This window comes from Thermobia domestica, chromosome 13 (genome assembly GCF_964235325.1).
Source record: "Thermobia domestica chromosome 13, izTheDome1.hap1.1, whole genome shotgun sequence".
NCBI classification, from domain to species: Eukaryota; Metazoa; Arthropoda; class Insecta; order Zygentoma; family Lepismatidae; genus Thermobia; species Thermobia domestica.
In genome coordinates this window covers 206,636,971-206,655,991 of record NC_137466.1, presented here as the reverse complement: position 1 = coordinate 206,655,991, position 19,021 = coordinate 206,636,971, and the positions used below count along the sequence as shown (strand labels likewise).

The 19,021-nt window shown below is 35.7% G+C and overlaps 1 protein-coding gene across 1 annotated transcript in view; it reads right to left on the bottom strand.

The window, feature by feature from the left end:
• Scox (Synthesis of cytochrome c oxidase) overlaps positions 1 to 13,689 on the bottom strand; it is a 40,713-nt gene extending 27,024 nt beyond the window's left edge. The window contains exon 1 of the mRNA XM_081737281.1: positions 13,371 to 13,689. Coding sequence (XP_081593407.1) covers positions 13,371 to 13,508 — 138 coding nt within the window. The 5' untranslated portion in view covers positions 13,509 to 13,689. The remainder of the gene's footprint in view (positions 1 to 13,370) is intronic.
• Between the last annotated feature and the right edge of the window lie 5,332 nt (positions 13,690 to 19,021).

Genomic DNA, 19,021 nt, shown 5'->3' with positions numbered 1-19,021 from the left:
TTTTTGAAAATTATGAAACCTACACAGTTGTTTGCTTCATGTTTTAAGACTTTAAAACTGTGTTTACAATATGTCTATCTGAAGCGGTTTGCCAGTGCCAGCCATATTTGTTTCGTGGCGCGCGCCTACTTTCACGATTGTAAGGGTTAACAAAAACGTTCATTACGAAAACAGTACTTGGTCTAGAAGGATAAAACAAAAAACATTTGATTGGTAATGGATTGAAGTAAGAACTAAGCCTATAGGTATTTATTTATATTTCTCCTTTCTATGAGAAACTTACTAGTAAACATCAATATCGGTGAAATTTCACTTTTTGTAACGTTTTGTAAGTAGGAAGGAGCGGTATCACAGTTTGATTTTGTTTGTGATATGAAGAGATATATCAGTAGTTTTACCAGAAAAAATATTGATTGTGATATACTTACCCTTATGTTTTTATGGTTGTGTTAAAATCACGGTTTTGTCGAAAAACCCGAAGTTTCGATTCAAATAACTCTGGTGGAGCTAGTGATAAAAATCTCAAATTAGCACAGGATGTAGCGTTATATATAGAGACCGGATGTTAGGCAAAATGCCTGTTCTTTAATATTAAAGATATGATCAAAAATAATGTTTCAAAGTTTATGTGGAGGATTATAGTTTCGATTTAAGCCAATTTTATTTTGCCTATTTTGCCTATTTCGACCTTTACTGCCTAAATAACAGCTGTAGTGCCTAATTTTGCCTATTTTATGCATTTTCTTTAAAATAAGCCTTCATTGGGAAAATATATAATTTATACAACATAAATAAAGACGCATATATACGTATAATAAGTGTTTGTAAATACAAACACGTGCTACGTTACAATGTACATACAGGGTGAACTTCAAAGATGTGCATATACTTTGGGAGGTGATTAATTACATCAAAAGAAGACAAAAAGTCCTCTTGTATTTTGTCGAATTCTGTGTCGTGTACGAGTGACAGTGGTGCCAACTTGGAATCGAAAATCAAATCTTGACAATTGGAACGGAACAGATAGGTGTGAACATACGTTGAGAAGTGATTCGTAACATGAAAAGAAGACAAAAAGTCCTGTTGCATGTTGTCGAATTCCTCGTCGTGTACGAGTGACAGAGGTGCCAACTTGGAATCGAAACTCGTACACATACTTCGACCAAGCCACGGTTTACCCTTTCGTGTTCTGTTTTAAGGAAAATGATAAATTAGACCACATTAGAATTTATTATTTTTAAAAGATTTTCACAGCGTATATTAAAGAAGTACATCCGAACATTAAAGAACTTATTTATTTTACTGATGGAGCTTCAAGTCAATATAAAAACAAAAAGAACTTTGCTAATCTATGGTGTCACAAACAAGACTTCGATCTGGACGCTGAATGGAACTTTTTCGGATCATCCTATGCGAAAAACGCCTGGGATGGTGTGGTTGGAACTACAAACGAGAAGTCTCAATAGCAAGTTTGCAAAGGTCAACAAATAATCAGATACTCAACGTAGATGACGTTTTCACTTTGTAATAAAAAGTTACAAAACATAAAATATTTTCTGGTGAAATCAGATGAAGTAGCTTAGATCTTCAAAATTCTACAAAAACGTCTTGACCGCTGTACTAGATTTGTTGGTACTAGAAGGTACCACAAATATGTTCCTATCTCAGAAGGCATTGTAAGATGTTACGTCACTTCAGAGTCAGAGGACTACGACGACCATCCTGTGTTACGTATTCTACCATTTGCATCAAATTACTTTGTTAAAATCAAACATAATGGAATGGATATCTTGCTAACATGCAGTTATGTTTTGTGTCTTTACAACAACAACAATACGATTTTGTTTTCAAAATAGTTTCTTTTTATTGCAATCTCAGTTGTGCTAAACGCTTTGGGTAAGGTACTCTCTCTCAAACAGTAATATGTCATTAGTATTGTCTAATCTCCGTATATTTAAGTGCTGGGAATAGAAAAATACACAAAAACATAACTGTTCCAATATTGAAACAATACACAACATATAGGACAAGTATACAGCATACCAACATGCTCTGAAGACAAATAATCCCCTAAATAGCCCTTGTTTAGTGTGCCAAAACGGTATCACTACAACGGAGTATGTTTCACTTTTGAGAGGCTATAACTTTTGCAGCAGAAAAAAACTCAAGAATGTTTTTTATTTGCCATAAACATATACAACAGCACTACATCCTGTGCTAATTTGAGATTTTTATCACTAGCCCCATCAGAGTTATTTCAAAAGAAACTTCGGGTTTTTCGACAAAACCGTGATTTTAACACAACCATAAAAACATAAGGGTAAGTATATCACAATCAATATTTTTTTCTGCTAAAACTATTGATATATCTCTTCATATCACAAGCAAAACCAAACTGTGTATACCGCTTCTTCCTACTTACAAAACAGGGTTGGCAAAAACCATGTATTTTATTGAAAAAAAACCGTTTTCTTTTGTTTAAATCCGTTTTTTTTTGGGGGGGGGTTAAACCAAGCTTTTATGGTTTAAATAATTTGCTCTTAGTATTTATATCAGATATGAAAAGAAACAAGTTTGTTTCGCCCTGGTGTTATTATGCAACAATCGGATTATGCTGGAAGGCTTCACATAAGCTTAAAGCGGAATCCAAACCGCTTGTCGGCTTACATCTGAGAGAAATTGTCCTCCATTTGAACTCGAAGCCAGGACTAATTGGCTACAAATGCGATACGTCTGCCGATTCACTCACGAAGGACTCCTGACAAAAATACGTTGTACTAATCTTTACATATGGACAATTTCAAAATACTGCAGAGTACTGAAGAACTAATGTCCATGTTAGTTCACTACGACTTTTGTTAGTCCAAGTTAAAGAAATACAACGACTTAATTTGCTTATCAGTAAGAAAAGCGAATAAAGATACGAATTATTTGAGTCCACTTTGGCTCTGACCAATTTATATATAAATAGATACCAAAGATACTTCTCATTTCAATAAATGCCTCTCGTGGGGTTTCTATGAGCCCCCCCCCCCTCAAAAAAAAGTACGGCAATTCGATTTTATCAATAGTAAACATTATTAAAAAAGGAAACAATATTTAGAATTTTCCTTTGATTGCAATTGCATAACAATAATAAACTATAAAAAATCACAAAAGAAACATTCATAAACTTATAAAAAAAAAAAAAAAAAAAAAAAAGTTGCTTTTGTAGTATAATCTCTTTGAGTAATGAATATCGAATTTAGGTCTAAATATAATACGAATAATATACGGGAGTGAAACTGATAACCCATAAATGTGTGTTCATCAAGATTTTACAAACTCTTACTTTTTTACTAACATTTTTCGTTTTTTGGTTTAAACCAGTTGCTTTTTGTTTTTCTTTTTTTCTTTTATGAAAAAAATAGCTGGTTTAAACCAGCCAACCCTGTTACAAAACGTTACAAAAAGTGAAATTTCACCGATATTGATGTTTACTTTTACTAGTAAGTTTCTCATAGAAAGGAAAAACATAGGTAAATACCTATAGGCCTAGTTTTTACTTCAATCCAATACCAATCAAATAATTTTTTGTTTTATCCTTCTAGACGAAGTACCGGTACTGTTTTCATAATGAATGTTTTTGTTACCCTTACAATTGTGAAAGTAGGCGCGCGCCACGAAACAAATATGGCTGTCACTGGCAAACCGCTATTGTAAACATATTGTAAACGCAGTTTTAAAGTCTTAAAACATGAAGCAAACAACTGTGTAAGTTTCATAATTTTCAAATATGATCGAGCAACTAATTTATATTTTTGCTGGATCATTTTAGATGGATTGACCGTATAGCTTTAAGACAAACATAATGAATTTAACTCAATTTTGAAATATTTTAGCAGAGACTTCGATTTTTAAAATTTTATCTGCCCAAATGGCAATTAAAATCTATTTAACTGACATTTAGTTAAGTTTTTAGTTTATAGCATAAGTTTTTATCACAAAAGATGTGGTTCCAGTGTTTAATCAGCATATTGTCATGGTTTGTTATTACAGAAAACTCGACACGCATTTCGCCTAATATTTTCGCAACTCCTGATTGGCTGACCATCTTTTTAAATTATTACCTCTAACTATAACATTTATAGAAAAAAAAGACGTGTTTATTTTTTATATATACTAAATTTAGTAACAGCTTATATTTTATATTTTATTTATTTTCAAAATTTATGACTCTGTAGTCATTCTTTTATTGTAGACTTCGATCTTCACAAAATTACAGCATGTTATAGTGTTTGTTCACTAGGAAGTCGATTTTGGAATTCAACCAATGACGCATCAAATACACTACCTTAGTCTGGCCCTTCATTCTGCATAAAAAAAACCTAACTGAAGTTTTTTTTTTTTATTTAGATTTCTCACCGCCTTTCCTTGATTTCTTTTAAAATAACATCGATATATTGAACAGTATTGGAATTTCGAAGAGCAAAGTTAGGAAAGTTTGAACCCATTTTGTTAAAATTAATCGAATGTATTTGGTCTAGGAATTAATTCGTGCGGTTGGTACGCACACATTGAAGCTGTAGTACAAACACAAAATACATAAATACCTTAAGAAAAATATTGTCCATCGCTAGCCACCACTTTCGCCCATCTGTCAGGCAATGTACGGATTCCGTGGCGAAAGAAGTCCTCATCCTTGGAAGCGATCCAGTCAGAGACCCATGTTTCGATATCTTCTGAAGAAGTAAACCGCTGTCCAATCAAATCGTTGTTCATGCAATCGAACAAGTAGTAGTCCGAAGGAGCAACGTCTGGTGAATACGGCGGGTGGGGTAAAATTTCCCATCCGACATTTTCTAAATAGGTTTTGACCGGTTTTGCGACATGTGGGCGAGCGTTATCATGTTGAACAATAAGTTTATCATGTCTGTTCTCCCATTCTGGTCGTGTTCTGGCCAGAGCTTGCTTCAAACGCATTAATTGTCGTCGATAACGTTCTCCATTCATAGTTTCACCCGGTTGCAGCAGCTCATAGTACACCACACCTTTCATATCCCACCATATGCACAGCATAACCTTTGCACAGTGAATATCTCGTTTTGGTTGTGATGGACCTGGTTCACCTGGTTTCACCCAGGCCTTTTTTCGTTTAGGGTTCTCGTAATGGATCCACTTCTCATCACCCGTAATAATTCGATGCAGAAACCCCTTTCTGCTCTGTCGTTGAAGCAGCAATTCGCAAATGGTTTTTCGTCTTTCAACGTCTCTGTCTTTCAATTCATGTGGAACCCAATGTGACATCTTTTGAATCATTCCCATGGCTTTCAAGCGTTTGGAGACTGTTGTTTGATCAACGCCTAATGCTGCTGCAAGTTGTTCCTGCGTTTGACACGAATCCTGCTCGAGCAATGCTGTCAATTCTTCGTCTTGAAATTTTTTTGGCTGTCCAGCTCGCTCTTGGTCTGCCAAGCCGAAATCACCACTTCTAAACCGTGCAAACCACTTCTGACACGTTCGCTCAGCTAGAGCATGGTCATCATACACTTCCACCAAAATACGATGACTTTCAGTCGCACTTTTCTGCATGTTAAAGTAATGCAGCAGGACACCCCGCAAAAACACTTTATCAGGCACAAATTGCGCCATGTTCACTTAACTACAAACTGGTGTTGTTGACGCTTTAATCCACTGCCCTATACTACGAACGATACGCGATGACAGGGGTTTGCAACACATGTGTGGATACACGGAACTGTGGGACGCTCCGTTCGTTGCGCCATCTCTTGTCCACCCGCACGAATTAATTCCTAGACCAAATAATTTCTTGTGTCGGCGTACGGATACCAACTTGAGCGAGCAGTGTAAGGTTTACCTCATAAATCTGTTAAGCCTATCACGAACGTTGTAGTTTATGTCCAAGTACGAATTCAACTTATGTTACAGCAGCCTTGTAAAAGCCTATCACTATCTTGTAATTAAAATATAAAACATGTAATAGGATCGCTAACACAAATATCACCACGAACTGGTATTCATGAGGAGAAAGTGTACACAAAAGATAGGCTAGAGTACAGTAGAATAGAATAAATTAAGAATGAACAGCATATTGTATTTGTGGATTAATTTAGTTTAGGTTACGTTCGTTAGCACAGACATCTCGGGTGGAAAATTTTTAATTCTATTTCTTCCATATAACATTTACATGGTACGATTTATGGACGGCATTTAGTATCTGCCCCAAATCCATTAACGGCTCCGGAGCCGATACTGTAACCTATACTGCGCCATTATAAATAACCTTGTTAATGCATATACCCACCGTCGCTGACGCACCTGCTCCCTAGAACGCATCCCCTAGCTACCACTCGGGCTCCACTGCTGCGCTCCTACCCTGAATCGGTTACATAGCATTCGTTCTTTTCAGTGGCCACCTAGCACAAGTTGGTTCGTGTTTTATACACTGTAGTTTTTATGCCACACGCCCACACTGTATTTACACTCATCACAATTACAAATAACGAACCGTAATCACTACCAAGTGATTTGGGGGAGAACTAAATAATACCCAATTTGTTGTTTCAATATGTATACAAACAGCGATATACGATGAATACTTAAATTCTACATCAAACAAATACTGTGGTCACTTTATATTGACATTAACTTGAAGTGGTGCAGTCTAGTTTTATCTGTGCATACATATTTTGAACACTCATTACCAAAACATACACATGCCAGAACCATTGATAAGTGACGCAAAACACACAAATATAAGTGAAGCAAACTTAACTTATCGAATAGTTACTTGTCGCAAAATGTGAATTTTTTATGTATTCTTTTGGTAGTCCATAAAGAAAACTGTGTATAGATTGAGAACATGAGGCCACATTCATACATTTGAACATCATATTTCTTTGCTTTATTTCTGGGGGTGAAGTGCTGTTTCGCTGGACCAATTTTAAGAAATTGCAAAATTTATTTTGCTTTGTGCGTAAGAGTGAATGAAAATTGGGTGGGGGGAATAACTTAAGTTGTTGTTGTTTTTGGTTTATTTTGATTATGTAATGTGGAGGCAGAAAGGACTATTTGGCGGAGTGATACACTTGTTATGATTTAGTAGCAGAGTTTGAAGAAACCCAAGTATTTTAGAAAAAAACTCAACCCTCCAGGGCCCATATGGTTTTTTTTCGGGTTTGTTTTTTTTTTTCGAAATATTTCATTGTCTTTGGGGTAAAAGTGTTAAAACGTGACATATTCTTCAAGATTGTCATTGCCGCAGCTTGCAACAATTTTGCGTTCACTACTGTTTTGAAAAAATGGCCGCCATTTTCAAATTTTACATTGGATCGACGAGAAAATTTATACAGCAAATTTAGAATATCTCTTGCTTCTACCCTCAAAATTTCAACTTAAAGGTCCGAAAATTGCACCCTATGGCGTTGATACTTGCTAGTTGAAATATGGCCGCCATTTTGAATTTTACATTGGATCGCCGCCAACAGCTAATTTAGAATGTCTCGTGCTTCTCCGCTGAAAATTTCTATTTAAAAGACCGAAAATTATGCTTTGTAGCGTGGACACCCGCTAATTTGAAAGAAAAAAAAAAGGCCGCCATTTTGAAATTTTACGTTGGTATGCCGCCAAAGTTTATACAGAAAATTTAGTGCGTCTCGTGCTTGTACCTCGAAATTTTAAACTTAAAAGACCAAAAGTTGTACCCTATAAAGTGTGTGGTACACAGACAAACGAACAAATGTAGATCTAACAATCCCAGGAGCCTTAGTAGTTCGCCAAATATGAATACCAAATATATTAATTTAAAACAAAGATATAATTGATGTATTATGAAACAAATGTTTAAAAATGTCGTATGTGGAAAATATTTTCCAGCGCAAAATAATGGTTTTATTTTTGAAGTTCACTTTCGATACTTTGCGCGTTCAATTACCGGATTTTCCCTAGCACTAGCAAGACGGTTCTTTCTCGACAATGAATTTAAAACAATTAACAAAGAGATAATTCATATTTTATAAAGTAAATGTTTCAAAATGTCTTAAATGAAATTAAATATCTTCCAGCTTAAAATAAATAGTTTTCCGTTGAAGTATTCACTTCCGATACTATGTGCGTTCAATTGCGAGAATTTCCCGAGCATTTCTTTCACGATGGATTTTCCCCAAAAATGCAGCTTTCTTTACTGGACACCGATACTTCCACTAGTACGGAAGTTTTAATTCAGCACTTGAAATAGTAGTGTTAAGTTTTCATTCAGCACTTGAAATAGTAGTGTTACATAGTCTTCGGAACTGCGAGCATTGAACTTCTTAAATTTAACAGTAATTTTTCCGCCATTTCTGGTGTTGATTCTACAGAATGCTTATTTGACGAGTAGCAACGAATGACTGAACTTAACTACTGTTATTTGAAAACCAAATTTTACTGAAGAATACTTGTGTTATCATTAAATGTATGGAACAATACTAATAGTTTTACTAATGTATTTACATATTTATTGGTGGTACAAGTACCTATGGTTTTAAACTCGTCAAATATATGACGTCCCCGGCGTCGCCGTGTGCGCGAGCACACTATTCACGGAAAGTATTTTCTAAAATATAAAATGGGCTATAAACACAAACCATACATTAATTTGTTCTTATAATTATCTCAGGTTAAGGTGCGCTTTTTCACCCTTCAGTTCATTCAGAACTTTAAATAGATCTAACGTTGATTGTTGTTGTATTCTTTAACATCAAAGCATCTAATTTGCCCAAGGAAAGTCCAAAATCTGATAGAAATCACTTTCAATCTGATCACCTTAGTTGTACCAACAATATAGTAACAAAAAGCTCAAAAAAACACGTGGGTTTCTTCAAGTGGTTCCAACCCGAAAAAAACGGCGGCTTTTTTTGGGCTGGGCCCGCTTGGGCAAACCTCGTCTAATAGCGGGAAACCAAGTGTGGAAATTGCGCGTATATCTCTACACAATTTTCTATTCGAAATTGGAAAAGTGTACACACCTCTGTTTTGAAAGTCTACCTAACCTAACCTAATTTAGTACATTTTAAAACATTTTTTTTAGGGGGGGGAATAGCATTTAGCATCTCTCCCTAAGCTACGCATAAGGTGTTTTATGCTATATACTGTTTTGCGCTATCCTCGTTTGTGTATACCTACCGTTGCTGACGCGCCTGCTTCCTAGAATGCACTCCTAGTTACTGCTCAAGCACCCATGTTGTACTCCTGCCCTGATTCGCCATTCGTGCTTTTGACTAATGTTTAGCTGAAGGGGTTCAGCAATTGTTTCTGAAAATGTTACAATTCCAATCATTTCTGTCCACATTAGGATAGTTTATGTTAGGCTAGGTTAGTTTAGATTAGTCTGTTACATTATGTTAGTGTAGGGAACCCGCATAATTTTCCAAAAAATGAAAGAATTTCACTTATTTATACTAACATTAGGTTAGTTCAAGTTAGCTTAGGTTAGGTTACGTTATGTTGGGTCTAAGAAGTTGCAATTATCCATTTCTCCTGTAAATTTTGCGTTTTTGGACCCCTTCTGCTCAGGGTTTGCCCAAGTGGGCCCAGCCCGAAAAAACCCAGCGGGTTTTTTCGGGTTGGACCCACCTGAAAAAACCCGCCTTAAAACCCACCTGGGTTTTTGAGCTTTTTGTTAGTATATTATTGGTACAACTAAGGTGATCACATTGAAAGTTATTTTTATCAGATTTTGAACTTTCTTTGGGCGAATTAGATGCTCTCATTTTAAGGTAGACAACAACATTCAACATAAGACCTTTATAAAGTTCTGAATAAACTGAATGAATGAATAAAAAAGAACTTTCCTTAGCTTGAGATAATTATTGAACAAATTAATGTGTGGATTATGCTTATAGCCTATTTGAAGTAAAATAAGCAATTCTATATATTTTAGAAAAATACTTTCCGTGAATAGTGTGCTTGCTGACTCGGCGCCGCAGAGAGACGTTATCCCTCATACGTTGACGGGTTTAAGGTCATAGGTGCCGGTACTAACAGTAAATATGTAAATACATTAGTAAAACTATTAGTATTATTTCTTACCCTTGATGATAACAAAAGTATTCAGTAAAATTTGGTTTTCCAACAACAGTCATTTGTTGCTACCCTTCAAATAAGCATTCTGTAGAATCAATACCACCTATAGCATAAATTTCCTGTCAAAATTAAGAAGTTTAATGCTCGGAGCTCCCAAGACTACGTAACTCTTACTATTTCAAGTGCTGAATTCAAACTTCAGTATTAATTGAAGTTTCGATGTACAGTAAAGCAAGCTGCATTTTCAGGGAAAACCTGTCGTGAAAGAAGTGTTCGGGAAATTCCCGCAATTGAATGCGCAAAGCATCGGAAGTGAATACTTCAACAATAAAACTATTTATTTTACGCTGGAAGATATTTAATTTCATTTGTTACATTTTGAAACATTTAGTTTATAAATTATGAATTATAGGCCTATCTTTGTTAATTGTTTTAAATTAATTTTCGAAAAAGAAAATAGGGTTGGTTTTTCACCGAACTGGCCGGAAATATTGCTGTTATTTTGATTAAAGCCGGTGACCGGTGCGAACTTCTTACCAGCCCATTTATGACCGGTTTGTAAAAACAAATCTATACTTTGAACTAGATACAAAAAGTAACTTTCATTCTTTCTAAATCCAAAACTCACCTTTCACCATATATCAACGATTAATATATTTTGTTCATCTACTTACATAATTTTGAAGAGATGAGAGGGACTGTATCACGGAAGCAATTTCCTGTAGTTGATGTGTAAGTTTAAAGAATAAATTTAATTTTCCAAATCCAAAATTGTCTCGTAAAGATTAATTTATTCATTTGTTTCGATAATTTTAAAGAAGTGGTGATAAATACAAAAAAATGATCAATGCCGATTTCAGTTTCTCATTTATAGTAAGGATGGCCAATTCTGGAATTCGGAAAAAAATTCTGAATTCTGGAATTTTCCGAAATCCGGAAAGTGAAATTTCCGGAATATTTTGGCCAATCCTAATTTATAGCCTTAAGCTTATTATTGAATGTACTAAGGATATGCAGAATACAGGTGCTAATGCACTTTTGTTCTCGATAGTATTTTCCTTCCCTTGGGGAGAGGTCCGAACATACGTTACACTTAAACCTATATATAGGGAATTTTGCGGGGGTGCGGTCTTTCTACTTTCCATAGTTGGCAAATACTAGATAACAACAGTCTTGCAACAAGTGCTCGGGAAATTCCCGTAATTGAACGCACAAAGCATCGAAAGCGAACTTCCACAATAAAACCATTTATTTTACGTTGAAAAATATTTATTTCATATAAGACATTTTGATGAATTATGTCTTTGTTTCAAAATAATATAGCTATTTGGTATTTATATTTGCCGAACGTCACTCAGGCTCCTGGGATGATCTACATTTGTTCGTTTGTCTGCCTGTACTACACAGTGTTCAACTTTCGGTCTTTTGAATTTTCAGGATACGAACTGGAGACACTAAATTTTCTGCATAGATTTTGGCGGCATACGAACGTAAAATTACAAAATGGCTCTTAAAAATAAATTGCGGATATCCACGCTACAAAGGGCATTTTTCGGTCTTTCAAGTTGAAATTTTCAGAGTCAAAGCTCGAGAGACTAAATTAGCTGTATATATTTTGGCGGCATAAAATTTCAAAATGGCGGCCATTATTCTAAATAGCGTGTATCCATGCTACAGGGTACAATTTTCGGACTTTTTAAGTTCAAATTTTGAGGGTAGAAGCACGAGACATTCTAAATTTGCTGTATAGATTTTTTTCGGCTATCCAATAAAAATTTCAAAATGGCGGCCATTTTTTCAAAACAGTAGAGAATAGAAAAATGTTGCAAGTTGTGACAATGACAATCTTGAAATGTAAATCATATTTTAACATTTTTACCCCAAAGACATTGAATTATTTCGAAAAAACCCAATTAAACCCGATAAAACCCAATTAAACCCGAAAATACCCGAAAAAACCCACATGGGCCCAGGTGGGTTGGGTTTTTTCAAAAATACCCGGGTTTTTTCAAACCCTGCTTCTGCTACACTTAACCCGTTGGCCGCTTATCACAAGTTGGCTAGTGACTTTTGCAAAATAGTTATCCCCCGGTTACGTACGCTGAAAATCACCTAAAGTGAATCTGCACAAAGGAATGCAAGTCCACACCTTCATCGATGTCTCGAGAGCCGGTAGAGTCAGTCACTACTAAGTGATTTGGGAGAGAAACTAAATAACGCATTACTAAGTGATTTGGGGGAGAAACTAAGCAACACCCCTTTTTTCGATTTCCTGGAAAAGTTTACACACCCGTGCTTTGACAATCTAACCACACGTAACTTCGTACATTTTTTTTCCTACATGAGACCCCCCTGATCTGCGTTTCTTCTGTGTTCTATTACCACTTTTACATGAAATACCATAAATTTTCTACGTAGTGCAATAGTAGGAAGCATCCATGTGCACAAGACATGCGATATGCATTAAATTCCCCCCTCCCACACACATAGTCATAGATAAAGTACAAGGGCACTACACATGCAGATATAAGGGGATTCTCATGTATACTATTACCCCTACAAAGAAAGGGCGGTACTGTATCGCTGGATCTCACGACAAATAAAAGGAAAAAAAATCAAAATGTACCAAATTAAGTAAAAAATGTACTAAGTTACGTTTGGTTAGATTGTCAAAGCACGGGTGTGTAAACTTTTCCAGGAAATCGAAAGAAGGGGTGTTGCTTAGTTTCTCCCCCAAATCACTTAGTAGTGTGTTAGGCCTATTTAGTTTCTCCCCCAGGTACCTACATACAAACTGTCTCCAAGATTTATAATATGCCATAAAAATATTGTTTAACAGCGGTACGACAGTGTAAACGAAATGCGAAAACTGAACTCTTAACTACGGAACCGCAGCTGTTCGTATAGGAAAAAAAGCACTAACCTGTGCTAGGTAGTTATTACAAGGCAGTTTTTAATCTATTTGTTCTATCTTGGTTCAGGGCAGGAATAAGCTTGGATGCTGCGTGGCACTACATGCACAGGAGGCGCATCAGCGACGGTAGGTATCCGTGTCAAGGAAGAAAAGTACGAAAAATGAGCATCAATCTGCGGCAAGCTAACTTAACATTAGTGTAGTATTGACGCACACTCTTTAACGTTGTTCCTATATTCGCACGTGATTTATGTTGAACTCTACAAAATGCTCCTTCGATTAATCTTCCTTTGTGAATTAACAGAATTTGCCCATAAAGAAATTTTCATGAAAGTAGTTGATGCTAAACTCTTTAACCTATGCCTTAAATGGGATGCTATAATTAAATAATTACCATTCTTAGAAGACATGTCCTCTTCTCATTTGATAATAAACCAAATTGACGAGAGCTACTAAACTGCGTTTCGTTCAACACGATTTTCGAATTGCATATTAAACGCTTCAAAGGCATACACCTTGATAAAGAACACATTTTTAGTTGGTGCCTCTTCTGTCAACAACACTTTAAATTATATAACATCATATATCAATTGATATATTTTATTTTACTTTAAAATGTATATTTGCCGCTTCGTTACATAAACCGGCATAAGTTTTTATCACTAGTACTGCCACACCACACTACTGCTGCCCACCCCACATGTAAACAGAACAGGAAACCAACGTTACCAACCCAGAGATTCAGAATATTAGTAGCAAGCGCTCGAGAATTTCAGTAGCTAATTTTACTTTTTAAAACAATAAAAGGACACACAATCTATAGGTATATTAATGCAATGTCTGAGTTATTTAATTAAATTAATTTGCAAGATATTGTTTAAATCAACTGTAACTTTTATTATATTTTATTCTAAATTAAAAATCACGCATGCTTCTTGTCAGTGGCAGTTTTAGCAGGTAGGCACGGGAACAGTGTTTCTTTCACCAAAACAAAAAAAAAAAAAAAAGTTCTGGGGGGCATTGCTGGTACTATTCTATTTATTATTATATTATAGATGTATTATTTAGGTCTCCTTCCGGGCAGTGTTTCTTCCAGACACTTTTTTTTTTGGGAGCACTCCCCCTCCCCAGAGCTCTGAAAGTGCCCCTCGGACGAGACCAAAATAATCTATATATATAAAAGAGAACGTACAATTCTTTGTCCGCTCATCACGCTAATACGGCTGAACCAATTTCTTTCATTTTTGGGGGGTTATTAGGATTTGGACCCTAGATGGTTTTTATCATATCACTTTAATTTTTAATTACCAGTGTCTTGAGATAATTGACCATTCAAGTGTCCATAACGTACAAATCCTTTGTTATTAGTTCATCATAGGTAAAAATAAACGTATTTATATGCAACCCGCATGACCGTGTCACTCGGCGGGTTAACATAAATGACAGGCGATATACAGCGGAAAATAGCTTGAATCTTCTGTTTAAAATTTTTTAATTGATTTGCTTATTTTTACAGACACTTTTACAATATGCCAGCACCGGGATGACCGCAGCGAAGCGGGGCGGGTTAACATAAATGACAGGCGATATAATGTTAAGATTTACTGCAATCTTCTATGGTTTTTATCATATCACTTGAAAGCGAAAAAGTAAAAATTATCTAAGTAACAAAGTTTATTGCGTTCCGGGGTGACCGCAGCGAAGCGGGGTGAACGCTGCTAGTACATCTATAATATAATAATAAATAAACTAGTACCAGCAGTGCCGCCCGGAACATTTTTTTCTGAAAGAACGACTGCTCCCGGGGGGCACTCTCAGAGCTCCGGGGAGAAGTGTCACCCAATGTCTGGAAGAAATACTGCACCCAAAAATTTTTTAAAAAATATACAAACGCTAAAAGATCCAATAAAGAGTAAATACATTTTCCACTATTTATATTAATGATAGATAATTACTTAACAAATAGCATCAACCACTACAGTAAGAGTAATTTCCTACTATCATTAATCAATCAAATTTCTATATGTATCTATAAACGAGGGAGCGGGCCTCAGTGGCGGCTCGTGGAATTTAAAAGTGGTGGGGCACATCCAAAATACCTACATTCTAGGGCGTCATATATATATATATATATATATATATATATATATATATATATATATATATATATATATATATATATATATATATATATATATATATATATATCCAAAATACCTACATTCTAGGGCGTCATATATATATATATATATATATATATATATATATATTAATAATCTACTATAGTAAAATACTAATTAAAAATTTTAATTATGTCGGTGGATAGTCTTGCCTCCCGCCCCCCTTCCATAATCTGAAATAATCTACTGCTGCACACTAGGATAACATTAGGAGTGACCATTTTTTTGAACCCTGCCATCGTTGAAGATCAGTAGCGTGATATTCAGGGACGTGTTTAACATTTTTGCTGCCTTCGAGTCATTGTAAAAATGCCGTCCCATCAATAACAATAAATTAAATACCAGTATAGCAAGGGCACCCATGTTGTGGTTTCCAAGGGGGGTGCAAGTATAAGCGACGTTTCAAAAATTGTTTCAAATTTTGCTGTAACTAATGTAAACATTATATTGGATTTTCGATATTCTGAAGTACAATTTCCTCTAGGGGGCAAGCGCCCCCACCTTTCCCCCCCCTGATGGGCGTCCTTGCAGTATAGAAATTCTGAGACAGTTGCTGATTATGAAACCAAGTTCATGAGATCAGCCAAGTTCAAGAATAATAATACAACATTGAAACATTCAAATTTCTTGCGTTGGCGGCTCGGTTGATGTTTGAAAACTGTAGGTAATTCTGGAAGTTTATCAACAATGGAAATGTTTTAAACTTACGATAAAAGAATAAGGTGTCAACAATACGAGAGGGGAAATAATTGATGTAAATTAATAACTAGAATGTTAATTACTTACTTCTTGCCAAGCAGATTTTTTAAAAATATATTTACAAATGCAATAATTCCGTGTCATATCACCATAACTTTGCATAATAAATAAATACCTGAAATTTCCAAAGCTGGTATTAAATAAAATAATCTCAGAAAACTCGCCGTCCCAGGCCATGACCCATGTTGGCCCATGTGTAAAAACCCCCCTGATTGATATTTTGGGTAACGAATTATTTATTTGTTTTCAACAACAATTTGTTTCAACTACTATATGTCCATTTCCTTCAATTATGTGTGGTTTCTTAATAACTTTTCTGGGAAACATTATATACGTAAAGTGTAGCTCACTATTTGAAAATACGATTGCAGATGTCGATTGGTAACTTATGCGTGTAAATTTTAGGTCAATGTATTGTAAATTAACTGCACCATGGTGGCAACCCTTAATATGTCATTCGCTACACTCGGAAAGGCCAAGCATAAACCTTTTCCATCACCAAATTCTGAAAATGGCTTGACCCTCCTTCCCCCTTCCTCCTCGTTCCCCTCTGTACAGAGTTGAGTTTCCTTGTCGCGACCTTCTTACCGCTGTATGTTCCATAAGACAGAGCACAGCGCCTCATGCGACAGGTCTCAACAATACTGTGCCCATTTTCAATGGACATAGCCATAACATCCCCTGCCACCTCTGATGATAGGGCTACTGTCAAAGCATAGAGATTCTAAGTCCGCAGCCAAAAAACAACCGTCGCTGTGTTGCCAAGTTTCGTCTATCCTACGAAAGCGCAAACCACAGCCTCCTTCACTCGCAAACACGGCTGTGGCGGAACAAATACAAACATTACAAATGAAAAAAGAAAAAGAAAGAAAGAAAAAAGTTTCTGTTAATGTATTAGTACTGATTTAATAATTGCAGTTCTATTTTGATCATGAATGGCAGGGCACGTGACCGGGTGCCCCTTAAACAGATCCGCCGCTGGCGGGCCTACAAAATATTAAAATCTTAAAGCCGCCCCTGCTTCTTGTGGATATGTGGCTAGCGTAGGCGTCTTTGGCGCGAGAGATCCAGGTTCAATTCCAGGTAGGTGCTCATGTGGTTCGGATCGGTTAAGCTGTAGGTTGACGTCTCATGTAGCCTTGCTACTGAACGGAATGTTTAATTTCAATATAATACATTAAAAATCATACATCCTTTTTATCAGTGAATAATTAACGTTTTAGAATAAAGTTTTAAGGAATGTTAATTATTTTATTTATTCCCATCACACTTTTCTCCCATCCTTAGTCATGGTTGCTCCTATATGTTTAATCCTTCTTCTTCTTCTTCCCCTCCTCTTCGTCATTGTTGTGCATGTCAACTTTTACCCTTATCCTAATAGATTGTCATTGAAAACGATGTAACAGATTGAATTTGAAAGCTGTTTCCTGGTCTGTAGTAGTTCGCATAATATTTTTGAGTTGAGTTAATTTTAGTTTAGCGTCCCGTTCAGCAGCGAGGCTATATGAGACGTGGACCTACTGATTAACGTAGAATCTGAACCACATGAGCTCCCGCCGGGAATCGAACCCGGGTCTCCCACGCCAAAGGCACGTACGCTAACCGCTTAGCCACGAGGGAGCTCGCATAATATTTTTATTACTAATTTGTTTCTTCTTTTCGTTTTCAGCGAATTGATTGCAGAAAGAACGCACTCCTTCGCTGCACTTGAATTAGAAAGGCTCAAACTGTACCATATTAATTTTAGAATAATGTGGAAATATTTGATTAGAGTCCCTATATTTTCTTTTTCGTACGCAAATCTAAGAATATTCTGCGCTACTATTAATAAGTATAATACCCACAAAATCGACATGTAAAAAGGTTTTCAGAGAAGCAAAAATTTTAACACTCCCCAGCTTATACATCTATAAATCTATTCTTTTTACTGTGAAAAACAAGCATCTTTTTATCTTTAACAAAAATGTTCATAGCTATAATACAAGACAAGGTAGTGACATATTTGTGATGCATCAAAAATATGCTAATATAGGCAAAACCGTGTACATGAATTGTGTCAGATTGTATAATAAACTTCCTCTGTACTTGTATGACCAATGTTTCCATTCTTGGTAAGACTTTATATAATCTACTCACTGAAAAGTGCTATTATACAATTAAAGAATATTTATATGACTCATTAACTGAAGAGTTGGAAACAGATACTTACCCGTGAGTACATGCCTGGTGTGGTACAAACAGTTACCTAATTAGATGTAAATTGTCATGTTTTTATACTTAGTGTATCCTATTTATGTGGTTTTATATTTTAGAAATATGCATGATGTATACCTCTGGTACTTGACAATATTGTATTTTTTTTTCTTCTTCTTCTTTCTGACAACTGTAATGCTTACATGAGAATTTCTCATGCTTTGTAAGCTAATGAAACAGGCAAATAAATGAATGAATGAATGAATGAATGGGTATCTTCACCCTGCCATTGTCTGCTTAAGTTAGTGAATATAGCATATTGTAAGGATCTTTTAGCCTCTGATGTATCATTACTGCATCCACAAGCCTATCTTCTACAGCTGCTGGCATAAATATAAGGAGATTTACAAATTTAAAAAAAAAAATCCATCAGTAGATCAATAGCCAAGTTGGAAATGTAAATGTACTGAAATATTAGTATTGTTGGCAACACTACAGGCAACATCTTTACGGTTCGATTTCAGTTTTACTTCTTGAGTCACGAGAATCGATTCTCAGAAATACGACCCTTTAATTTTCGATTTACTATGAAATCGAAAGTATCCAGCCCTCAAATGCTACAACACCCATTCTTTGTGCAGGTAGAACAAAAAATAATTTATGATGCAGAAGAACAAGGCGCGGGTTATGAGGGAAGTCATACCGGGAAAGTTAATCTGTTATCGCTTCAAAATAAACGCAGAAGCGTTCTTAGCATTTGAAATGTATATAAGAATGAAAATATTACATTACTTTTCTTCCCTTAATTGGATGTGACAAAACTTTTTTTTTTTTTTTTACCAATGTGACTTCCCTCATAAGCCGCCTCTGCGGAGTACTTACATGAGAAGTACTCAGTCTGCCCAGTGGGAAA